The sequence below is a fragment of the Rhagoletis pomonella genome, unplaced genomic scaffold (genome assembly GCF_013731165.1).
Source record: "Rhagoletis pomonella isolate Grant_MI unplaced genomic scaffold, Rhpom_1.0 Rhpom_scaffold_00001, whole genome shotgun sequence".
NCBI classification, from domain to species: domain Eukaryota; kingdom Metazoa; phylum Arthropoda; class Insecta; order Diptera; family Tephritidae; genus Rhagoletis; species Rhagoletis pomonella.
The window spans coordinates 2,911,227-2,924,238 of record NW_023458555.1 but is presented as its reverse complement, the minus strand read 5'-3'; the positions used below and the strand labels follow the sequence as shown (position 1 = coordinate 2,924,238).

The 13,012-nt window shown below is 33.0% G+C and overlaps 1 protein-coding gene and 1 non-coding gene across 5 annotated transcripts in view; both read left to right on the top strand.

The window, feature by feature from the left end:
- Positions 1 to 13,012, top strand: part of LOC118736412 (uncharacterized protein PB18E9.04c) — an 81,240-nt gene that overhangs the window by 18,780 nt on the left and 49,448 nt on the right. For 3 of the 4 annotated variants that reach the window (XM_036466524.1, XM_036466509.1, XM_036466516.1), the window contains exon 3: positions 10,373 to 10,658. The exons of the other annotated variant lie outside the window; for it this stretch is intronic. In XM_036466524.1, the coding sequence (XP_036322417.1) occupies positions 10,575 to 10,658 (84 nt within the window). In that variant the 5' untranslated portion in view covers positions 10,373 to 10,574. The remainder of the gene's footprint in view (positions 1 to 10,372; positions 10,659 to 13,012) is intronic. 4 annotated transcript variants of the gene reach the window in all.
- Trnak-uuu lies at positions 9,927 to 9,999 on the top strand. Its single transcript has one exon. It is a non-coding gene; the product is annotated as a tRNA-Lys (tRNA).

Here is a 13,012-nt window from a genome sequence, read left to right as displayed (position 1 = left end):
AATTTTATGAAATATTTTACTAAATCTAGGTTACCGGTGTAGCTTGGCATGGTAACAGAATTTGCTTCCAGCATATTTTTTTCTTATATTGATGAGTTTACGGTGAGTAAGGTGGTGAAGTATGTACAAATGAATGCAAATTTGCAAATGGATATTTGTTAATCGCTTTATAGGGACCATTCTACAATTATGCGCGGGGTTGCCCAGATGCAACTACTGCGACATCTCCAACAGTTCCACTTTGTCAAATAGTACCAAATACGACTCTATGGGTCCTTATAAGACATCTACTATCAGACTATAGATCTGGGTTGACAAGTGCCTAATAGAGATGCCAGATCGAAATAGAGAAAATAAATTTTTTAATCGATTCGAATCGAAATATAAATAACCGATGCTGGAAGAAATCGGCAAAAAATAATTCCATCTTCCAAGATCGATTCATATATTTAATCAAATAACTATTGATGTGCTGAACTACCGGTACCCAATACTCGGTACCCAATACTTCAGAAAGATTTCGGTGCCCAATACTTCCTCTTCGGTACCCAATACATAATTGCAGCTCTTTGATATAATTTTCAACAGAATGTCTGTAAAAAAAGTTGCATCGACCATACTTCGACTATGCAAATGATTCACAATAAGTACGTGTAAGACGATACTTTCCGAAAAGTTGAACATTTGTACTAAGCAATGTGGAAACCACCGATCAAAACACTCTCATCGCTTTCTTGATATTTTGTGCAACAGTAAAATACCGTTTTATCAGTTTCCACCTTCGTAGATCTAAAATTTACGAAAAATGCTTTGACGGGTGAAGGAAGTCTTTCAGGCTCACAAAGATAACATCGTCCGATTTATTTAGAAAAAAATGTTTCAAATAAAGAAGAGTTTTTCTGCATTGTGGCTATGGAAATTAAAACCTCTATTAGCCCCTACACTTTCTTTTGATAGGTTAGCCTCCCCTAAACCCTTTTTATTTTTGGTCTACATGAGTTCTAATTGGAAGCCCAAACGTTTCGGTACCGAGTATCGAAAGTATTGGATACTTTTTAAATCGGTACCGAGTATCGATCAATACTTCAATGTATCGACTCAGCACATCACTACAAATAACGTCTTTTACTTAATTTGGCAATTAATGCTTAGTGGAAATTTATCATTAGCCCTATTAAGGAAATGTTTAAATTGATTTTTTTTTATCACAAATGGGAAAACTTCGAAATTAACCACTAGTTTAAAAAGTTTATATAGCTTACGTATATATATATGTAGATTTTTTGCAATACGGACGCACTTTAGTTTTTTTTTTTGTATATTCGTTGACTCTATATTTACCATTTTTAGAAAAGATCTGCAGAAAGACTGCATACCTACTCACATTAAAAGAGTAACAACAACGAACTGCCCAGTCGTGTCTAAGTGGGCCTCCATTTAGGGAGGCAGCCCGATAACCTAATTAAGGAGTACACAATTTTTATGAAACTTTTTGGAATTCCGATTTATGGAGTTTTTATTTTGGTATTAACCATAACTTTATATAGAGTTATATCCAAGAGGCTTCCCTGTGAATTATTAACTTATCCCAACGAAGATGACCTTTTTTTATGAACCATTCAGAATTGGTCACACAAGTGGCAAAAAAATAAAAATTAAATATAACAGATGTATTCGAAGCACCACTGACCCTCGGTACGGGTCATATGACACCTTGTTAGGAAGGGAGTTTCACTGAATTTGATACACATTTGAATTGAATGGGCTACAAAATTGCATACTAAAAATCTTTATAAGAAGCTTCATTAAAAAGTTTTAATAAAGTTTTAAACTTGGTTTTATACTGTTAGAGTTAAGATATATCAATATGTGGTAAACTTGTCATTATGTCACTCACTATGTCGTATATGTAATGCTTTTCGGTTGCCTTTTTACACCATTCAATTTGCAATAACACAAAAACAACAAAGTTCGAAAGAAAAAAAAAGATATTTGGGTTACAGCTCAATACAAGAAGCTAATCAATGCGAGTAAAAGTATATTAAATTGAATTAATTACTACTACATACGAACACCATACTGCGATGATTGATGATGAGACATGGTCACGCAAATGAATGGGCGGTTGTATTATTTGATTGCGTATATTTATAATTTTTATTTGCTTAGTTGTTATTATTTAATTAGGCTACTTAATTGTGAGCATTTGGGAAATATTTTTTTAGCAAATGCAGCAAACTTTAAAATACGAAGAAGACGTGCATACATATTGAACTTATTTGTTTTGAATGCTTTTCTATAAATAAAGCGGCATTAAATATTTTAAAAAATTTTAAAGTGAAACTTAGAAAACAAAATAAAAGGTTGGCGTCGATAAGAATTTTGCCAAGGTTTTTCGAAAAAAACCTTTTTGGTGTCTTAGCACGACCCAGGTTAGGTTAGGTTAGGTTAGGAAGGAGTGTTCGAAATTTTCATACTTCCTCTTGAAAGCATATTTGCCCATTGTCAATGAACTCTTACATATACATATATATTTCTAATAGGGACTGTTCCAACGTGTCATTATAGTAGTGTCAATAGCTTCACCTCCGATATCTTCGTTAAGGTGGTTAAAAAGTGGGGATACCAAGTTCATCAATCGTCTTCTCTGGAGAGCTGAACTAGCATATAGGCAATTGCCGTCTCGCTTGCTTCATAGATCATTTATTATGGCTGTGTTATTTTCGCCAATTTTCCTCAGCAGATCACAAGTCGTAGTTGTAGTGAGATGTCCGTCATGCTGATCTGCATTTCCAAACCACCATTTTGGCTATTTTGTTAGTTCGAAAGTTCGCATGCATTGTGGACATGTCGAAACAGAGGCTTTTAAGTTTGTTTTCTGAGCAAAGTGGAAATACTTAGTAGAACTCAAAGGGCACAGGAAATCGGTGTTGTAGGAATCTATAATTCGAGGTATCCATTTCACGAACTCAATAACATTTTAACATCAAATTCAATGGTACAAAAATCATTTTTCCTAGCCTAGAGTAGAAATTATTTATATGTAGGTATGACTTCGCGCGTTTTTGGTAACTTTGTGGAGAGACTGTGGTCAAAGGTGTCTCATATAAAAATACTTTATGAACTCTAAACTAATAACTAAAAATTAATAATCGTTAATCTTCCGTAAACCAAAGACGCACTAGCAGATCCCCATATAATTTGCGGCTAAAATGATTAATCGTGACAACCCCCAGTTTTTTCTCGATGTCCATTTTGGAGGTTTTGTTTTTCTTTTTCCTGAACATTTCGCCTTTATGTAAGCCTGGAGCAAAAAAACTACCAAAATATTTTGCTTCAAATCCATCCGGCATCCAGCTTTGGTAAAGAGAACTCAGGGATCAGGGAAATTAAGTCACTTGGACCACATCCAATACTTTTCTAAGCCATTAAAAAATACCACCAATTACATGGATAAATATAAAAACTTATCAGTAGGGACCAGAGTGGTACATATTGTATTAAACACTCCATCTGCATTAGTAGTTGAATTACTCGATAAATAAATATGCAATTTTTTGATGTGACCTTGTCAAATGGGACAATTAAGACTTTTTTAATAATTTGTTGGAAATTAGTGCCATTTTAAACTAATTTAGGATTTGCCATTAGCAAATACTTTAGACATTTTGTAAACAGCTTCCAATTTCAAGGTTATTTAATTACTAATTACTATTAAGGTTAGGTGGTTGGTGGCTTTTGAACGCCAGTGATGACTTAATTCATTTCGGTAACACCACATAACTGAGATAAGAAATTAGTTTTTTTTTTTTTTATGCTGCACATTTTTCAGCTCGTTTCTATTCACTTTATTATGCAGCGGAAATAAATCTTAGTTAAAGATGCTAAAAAAAATTTATCGCCATCAGATTCTTCAATTTTTTTTTTATGCTCATGAATGACAACAAATACTCCACTCTCTCTGCTAATAGAAGTTTATGGCAAACTATTAACCATTGAGTTCAGTCCAATTTGCAACCTTGTACATACATACATACATATGTACATACATTCATACCAGGGTTGTTGCGCATATTCGCATTCGCATTCGCAGCCGCAGAGCTTCCGCATTAATTTTAACATTCGCATCCACAATAATCAATGCGGAGCTTTTTCGAATGCGAATATTGTGCAAGTGCACTAATAAAATGTATATTTGGCAAACAAAATGACAAATTGTAGCCAATATTTTTTGCCTGTGGAGATGCTACATTAAAACTGTCCACCTATGTTCCTCTTCTCTTGTAATTTAAAGTCAAAGAGTGAGATCCTTCGTTATCGTTGGTATAGTATGGAAATGTTCAGTGCATTGAAAATTTAGTGCAGCGTGCCCAACCCTGCAAATTAGTACCTCGCTATAAGCACACATTTATCAAACCAGTCTCAGAAGGAAGGACTAGAAATGCATTACCAAAACTAAAAGCGAAAAACGCTGATGACGTTGCAGGGTCTCCAAATTCTGAAACAACCAAAGGAATGAGAATGAAGAATTCTTTGGAAAACAACGGTGTTTAAAAAACCATCCCGCCATGATGCTAGATTGTGAAGATGAAAGTCAAGAGCATACATCCCACATTTGCAGCCCCGATGTGATTCTGAAAAAGGAATTTTTGCACCGCAATAAAAAAACATTAAATATAACTACAAGTCAATGGAGTGTCAATCGAAAAGAATTTACAATCTAGCCAAGTTTCAAGTTTGTCGCCTCGGGCGAGTACTTTTATAGTGGTGTAGGTTGGATTTGCGACCTAAAGGGTCGGGCTGTAACCCGAAAAGGCAGCAACATTACTTTTTATTAAATACAATCTTCCTATTTTTAAATTCAAGTACTAAATAAAAAAAAAAAAAAACATTATTAAAAATTTCTAACTTTTCCATTTTTTATTTATCTAAATCAGCTAATTTATTTCTTAACCTCACCTAAATTATTTCCTAAAAATACTTGGCATCCGCGGATGTCTAAAATTCCACATTCGCAACATCCCTAATTCATACATATATATACGAATACTCATTTTACTTATAAATGCAATTGGAGAAATATATGTAGAAGAATATTGAAAAGTAAATGCATAAGAATCAGATCGTTAAGTTTTTACCACTTGAAATTGTTCTTTTATCTAGTAGATGTATTGCCTAAAAATCAAACTAAACTTTTGTTTACTGAAAACTAGACAGGCAGCTTTGTTTGTTTCAAATAAAATGCAATGAAAATTTATAGTAGAAATTAAAACGCAGGTTTTCGTAAAAAAAGCAAGTTTTTGAATTTTAAATCTGTTTAGTGTGCAAATTTTATGCCGTTGAACTGGCTTGAATGAAAATAATTTTACCGGTCTCTTGTTTTATGCTTTACTTGCAAAATAGTAATTCACATTCTACTATTTACTTCCTCACGCGCGCTGGAATATTTCTCAGTCAATCGGTCAGAGTGACTGAACGTGATGTGATTTTTCTGAAGAGTGTTGGTTAACGAAATAACGAAGAGTTGCCAAATTTATATGACAAATATTTATATGAAAAGTTTTCATTTGTTTGCCGAATGGTGCCAATTTAAAGAAAGTAAAATTCTACCTCCCTTGTATTCCATGTAGTGGTGCATTTGTCGAAAGAGTTTATTCGAGAAAGCGAGTTAAGACTGGTTTTCACTATGTCACATTTTTTTGGTAATAAGACTTTGAAAATCTGTGAAATAAGGCTTTCGTGAATTAATCGTGATATGTACACTAGAGTGCTTCAATCCTCATACAAATCGTTATTGTTTTCGTTATGTATTATATTTTTAGACTTCTGCCAAAATATTTCGCAAAAACTTTACGATTTACGTGAGCTGCACCGATTTGAAAATACCAAAAAAAATCTAGTTTTTTTATAAATAAAATTAGTTTTTAAAAATATCTTTTCCAAGAAACTTCCTCAAATAATAGACGTGTTTTAGCTTAAAACATTTGCAAAAAAATGTTTTGAAATATTTCATCAAATATATGAAATAATGAGATTTTTGGAGGAAATTATGTACATACATATATTTCATTTTACAGGCAAGAAAATTTATAATTATCTACTTGTCGTTAATTTGAAGCCACAAACCTTCAGAATAACATTAAAATATTTAAATATTTATTAGAATTGTATTTAAGATGTATGTATGTAGGTACATATGTCTTCTTTCGCCGCAAATTAAAAATTTAAGAAACATGTCAACTTTAATAGCCAATTTGTTCTTAACGTTGAATTAAAAATTGCTGATGTTTTTTTTACTTTTTTACCAAGAATAGCCTGAAAAAACTCTACAAACAATGTCTGCAATTTCTTAGTTAAAATGTGTTTAGTTTTTGTGTGTAAATTCATTTGACAAAAGACAATTATGCGCATACACACATAAAAGCATCGAAGTTAAAAATTTATGAGGAAATTAGAGACTTTTTTTAATTCATAGCCTCTCAAAATACATAGTTGCGAAAACAGAAGTACCTATGTGAATTAAAAATATACAGAGGTGCGCGCATACATATGTACACATATATATGCATTCATATGTACATGCAAACAAACATTGCAATTTCCGCGGAAATGTAAAATTTCATAAAAATATCTATTAATTATGGAATTTTGTTTGTGTCGCCGATCATAAAAATTTGTAAGTGTTTGTAAATAAGCATATTTGAATTTTTTTTTTAATATATCAAAATTTAACTGCAGCCTTCCTCAGTAGCCTCGAGTGTGAAATTTATTTATGACCCGTGTGACGCGTGGAGGAAGTAAAAGAGCACTAAAAACTAAAATTTGTGCCCACCATAACCTTAGTCAATATTCAATGCTAATTTTTATGATCCGGAAAGTTAAAAAGTAGCTAAGAAAATTATCTAAAAAAATTTTTGTTTTGAAAAATTATTTACGCCACACTTTGATCTGTTTATCAAAATTCCACCCGCCTCTAATAAATATTTATAATTACTAATTCCAATATTTGTTGGCTTAATCGATAAAAAAAAAAAAATGCAGTGAATTACAACAGCTTCTTAATTCTCGGCTATGTAATTTACAATCAAGCAACATCTTCCGATATGGCCTTTGACCGCTGGCGCGACTGCCGGCAACTCAGCTATTTATGTGCATTCACCATCATTGGAGATGCGGCAACCAACACCAGACACTTCAATTTAATCGCGCCATCTTAATCACACTCAGCTTTTGTATTTATTTTTATGTTCGCATACTTTGATTTTTTTTTTCTTCTTTATATTTCTTAGTTTTAAGGCTCACTAATTTTAATCAATAATTTGTCTGATTTGGCGCGCATGCGCGTACGCACGCGCTGCTGCCTCAACTATTGCGAGATATTCGGCTAAAGCTAACCAAATATGTATGAGCAGCTTGTTTGTCAGCGGATATGCTGTATAAAACTATTAGTTTCTTCGGCAATTTGTCCGATAGAGCTGTTAGATTTATTCGTATTACTACATATGTACATATGTATGCATGTACATAGTGTGGGTAACTCCTCTGCTGGAAGTTGATCGCTACTTGTGGTCAATTGGAGGCATGTGCTCTGCCCTGCTTGGTTGTGCCACAGGCAGGTAGTATTTGGATGCGTACATACGTACAAATACAGAGACTATGACCGACGAATTATTACAATTACTTTGAAAAAATATATCAACTTTAAAAAGTTTTGTAGGCACAGTAAATTATACATAACACATTAATGTTATGTTAATAAACAAAAAAAAAATGAAATTTGTATAGTTTTTATTTATTCATCTTTGCAGATTCTTAAAAATGAGCAGCTACAAATGTCAATTCAATTGTTCATTCCTTTGCGCATTTTTGCCACAATAAAAAAATGTTTGCATTCACTTTAGTTCTTATCGCCTTATTGAAATCTGAACGGAAACCAAATGGACAGACATACCTTCATACAAACAAGCACAATTTATATAAAGCAGACGGCAAATCAACTCAAAAGCTTTGGCTTTGCCATAAAATGAAGTGATTAATAAGAGTTTCCCACAAATTTTTTTACAATCTGCCGACAACTTTTTGCTTATGTGTAAATAATGATAAAAGATTCGAAAAATAAGTTCAATAAAAGTTTAATTTCTATAATTGCAAATATTTAATTGCCTTACAAATACAAAATTCGGTTAAAAACAATTTTAAAAAATATTCAATTTAGTGCTTTCAGCACCATTGTAGACAACCGTTTTACAATTATTACTCCGGTTTGCTACTCGTTCCTCAATTAACTGACAAATTAATTTTATTAGCAAAAAGCATTAATGATGGCGAAATAAATGAGTACTTAAGAAAATTATCTACGATTGGAATTCGCAACTGGCTTTATTATTAAGTCATTATTGACTAAAAAAAATTCAAGCTAAATTATATATGTATGTAGAATACCCAAAAGGTGCAGTCGTTGGGACGAAACTCAACTGGCGCCAGATGGCGTTGTGCAACTCTGAAAAGCTTTCATACTTTCGAAAATGTACCAACATTCTGCTTGTGCATAGCTGTTTGGCTATCTGAGCAAATAGCAGCCGACTTCAAGGCAGCAAACTCCTATTTAAACCCGCTACAGTGATCACGCAAATGGAAGCTTAATTTTAGGGACAGTTCACGTCGGTGTATAACAAAGTGGATCTTGAGCAATAATACAATAAAGGGGTAATCACAACAGGGTACATATAGTATTGTACTGGCATATTTCGGTGCATTTCCAAATTTCCCTGGCGTCACTTTACTTTGTCAGAGATTTTTGTCTGATAACACTTTGGCCTAGCTATAGTTTAAGGTCTACAGAGAGGAGATAGGGGCTCAAGTTGATTTAGAGTGCAGCCATGCCACAATGCACGCCGACCTCTATGCCTTAATAAGATGATAAATACTATCGAAAAAATAACATATCATACATAGCGCATATTTTTAATGAAAAAATTTTTTAACAGTATAAAACAATATAAATGTAAAACAATTTTTAAAACAAACTTTTATTTAACAGCTAAATAGTAAGTTTATTAAATAAATGTTTGTTGGAGATACATACATACAAAATGTCACGTATTTGCCGCGACGTCCCGTATTTCGTATTAAATTCGAATTTTAATGAATTTTAAGAGCCAATCTATAATTATTTTAAAATAAAGATGAGATGCCAACAGCATCATTTTTAATTTTGCTGCTATTATTTTGACCGCAACTGTATCTCTTAGTTAGTTTTTATAGTTTTGTCAATTATATGCCTATGTAAACACACATTTTCGTATAAATTAAAAAGTGTTGTCATGAAATAAACGAAATGTATCATAACATCATGTCATATTTTGACACCAAAATTTAGCGACATATTTTGACCCACCTTTATCTCCTTTATCCATCCAGTTTACCCATGATATTATGGGCCAAAAACAAACAGATAGCCAATTTAGCAGCGCATGTACACGACTAAGAAAACGCCATAACTTTGTTATACAAACATGACATGTGATGTAAAGCTTAGCTACGTATAACCTTTGTTAACCAAAAAAAAATGTATGAATTTACTTTCTACTTGTGATTTATTCAAATGTGAATTTTAGTTGAAACAGTTTAGCCGTTTTTTGCCGGTTGGCTCAAAAATTCTGGCAACACTGCTCCTTGTCTTGCGACACAGTCACACAAACACTCAATAGCAAACCACGTCTGTTTGCACGCCTACCTTTACGCTCAGCGATGAGTTTGTTCTCAGAGTTCTTGCTTGTTGACTGTGCCTATTTTTGGATATCTGTATGTATGTGTGTACATATGTACGCTTGTTTACAGTTCTATAAATAGCATAGCCAAGCAATGAGTGGTGTGGCGTTGGTGAGTCACGCTCAAATAACGCATTAGCCGAACGGTTGGTATGTGCCCGGGTAGCTCAGTCGGTAGAGCATTGGACTTTTAATCCAAGGGTCCAGGGTTCAAGTCCCTGCTCGGGCGGACGCAATTCTTTTTTAGTTAATTTTTTTTTTATTTGATTGGTGTTATTAATTTAATTAGTAAATTTTAATACAATTTGATAGCGATATCGGAGATTTTTCGGCTGAAAAAATTGGAAGTTAAATTCTGTAGGTTCCAACAAATCTGCGCTATGGTAGATGTATACAAAATATGTATCTAATATTGATAGATTAATAAATATATTTGCACAGCTATGTATAATTTAACTGCCGACATTTGAAATTTAGCAATTTACGGTTTCTTTTTAATTTTAAGCAAATGCCTGTTAAGTACATATACTAATTTGACACAGTTACTGCGAAAACGGTTTTCACCATTAATGCCTTCTAATATATTTTATATTTTCTTGCAGATTTCGAAAATAAAATTTAGTTGTGGCAACTTTTTCATCGCAAACATAATTGGGAAATTCTCTGCGCTCAGCTGCATCTGCAGCTAACTGTGTTGTTATTTAAACATAAGAAAACTGTGTTTTTACATTTTCTAATTTGCACCGTTAAATTGAGACATTTTGTAATCCCACACCACTCAGGAATATAGCAAAATTCATAAAAATGTTCAATCATAATTGGCTAACGTGGCCGGTGATGTGCTGGCTCTTGGCCTGCTGTTATTTATTGGTCGGGACTGAGGCGCAGGTAAGTTAATGCTACTCATTATGCTACTACATGTATGTATGTACACTAGGGTGGTCCAAAAATAAGTAAATTTGGAATTTTAATGCTCTCACCCCCTATGATTGTTCTACATATATCGAAAAAAATATACCCCTATTTTTTATTTTTGGAAATCAAAAAATATTTAGAGATCATGCAAAGCGTTTCAACTTTTCCAATGTATTCTATATGGGGAAAAAACAACTTTTCGTAGAAATGGCATAGAATTCTTGAACATCAATAATTTTCGATCGGAAAACATTGGTTCTCTTCGGGAGACTTCTAATAATAAAACCCAATTGTTTATTTAACAATTTTTTAATACTAAAGAATTTTTATTGTTCCCTCTATTGCATTTTATGGGGTCTTTGGCGGACCTATATAAAATATAGTTACTACGAAAAAAATTATTAAAAAAAAGGGTAATATTATTGGGAATTTTCAGAATAGAAACAGATCTATATATATATATAGATATATAAACCTCGGTTGGGCACTACCTTGCCCGCGGGCAAAGCTCTTTTAAGCTTTCTATAAATTTTGTAAAAGCGCGAGCAGAGTAAAAGCTCTCTCTGCCCATGGCTGATTTAAACGCTTTGCTTTGTGCTTCAGTGCAATAAAAACAATAAATAAGGCTTTTGATAACGGACGCGACAATAGGATATATGTACATATAATTAAATATAAAAACAAACAATGCAATGCGAGGGCGCTTCGCTCTTTTTATATCCAGAGTGAAAAGATTGTTGTTAATAGAAAAATTCGAAATTTCAACAATTGCATGGTATAACTTTTAGTACGCTAAAATACACCAAGGAAAATGTTAATATTACTAATCAAAAGTCTTGGAAAACAATTTTTTTTTTTTAACTTATGTATATATTTTAGCCCAGAATTGGGAAAAATAGCAAATGCTTATATATTTATAGCATATGCACACTAACGCTTTATTGTTAAATTTAAAAAAATAAATTGTACCAGTTTCAATTTTGCGCTCTTGGTTTATTTTTTTTTTTTGGGGGATATGCCCATATGATTTTAACATTCCTGGAAACTTTATTATTTATGAAAAGTGTATAAATATAATTCTTTTTGAATTCATATTACCACCCAAATGAGATGAATAAACAATATCTTCCACAAGAATTCTTTAATCTGCCGAGTCTACGAAAATGATTTTAGCCAATAAGTTAAGAGTTTCGAGAGTGGTAGAAATGTTTTTAATACAACTTCGAGAATTATACTCGAAAAGTACAATTTCGCTCGCATGCAGTGTTGTTATTACTAAAGCCCGGAGGTGTAAAACTAATCACAAAACTACGTGTTTACATTTATTTTTAATATTTTTATAATTTACAACAGTCACGCGAGTAGCCTTTAGTTTTTAATTTCCTCTTTACAAATTATGAACCAGAAGAGGTTTCGGTTAAATAGTATGTAAATCTTTTCCCCATCACGTTTGTCGAGATCTTCGCTTATTATTCGAAAAAATATCTACTAATATGCAAATAATTATAAAGGAATGCATTTTCCGTCATAAACAATTTGTTATTGAGTGGATCGGATTATACCGATGTAGATAGTAATTAAAATGCATTCGCAAAGGTCGCTAGAAATTGCTAACGTGACTGACTGACTAGCTGAAGGCAGCTGTTGCTCACAAATTTCCTCAAAAGATAAGTATTATTTAGTAGAAAGTAATTATTTTTGAAAATGCAAAAATTAAACTACGCTTTTTTATGTTAGGGTTGACGTGACAATCAGATTTTTTGTAACAAAACTAACCGTTGTCGATTTGTTGACATGGTTGGCGTGCGTTTCGATGCCTCTTGTGTAGGCATGCAAAATAATTATAGTAAAAAATATAAATGTAAACGGCTTAGAAAAAAGTTGCTCCTTAAGAATTAGGCATTTGAAATTAATATTTTTTTTTTTGCCAGAATCTGCAGTAGCGCGTGGCAGTGGCCTATCAGCTAACACCTCAATCAATCGCTACGGCAATCCGCCCCCAAGCAATCAATTGCCGGTTGTGCTGACAATTGCAAAATGGCCATTAGCAGCTGGCGGCGCAGCGTCAACCATTAACTACTTATTTAATTTAGCTGATGGAATAGAATTTTAGTCGCACTAGAATGACTGTGAATACAATAAGAAATAGGCAAAGTAACTACTCGTTGTACAGCAACTAGAAAGATACACGACAGCGATTGAGCCCGAGCAAGCCGACTGTAGAAGGTATCTGTTAGAACGTTAGAACAAAAATAAAGATGTTAGATAGAGGCGCATGCTGACAGCTAATGAATATGAAAAAAAGAATTAATGTCTAAATGTTGGAA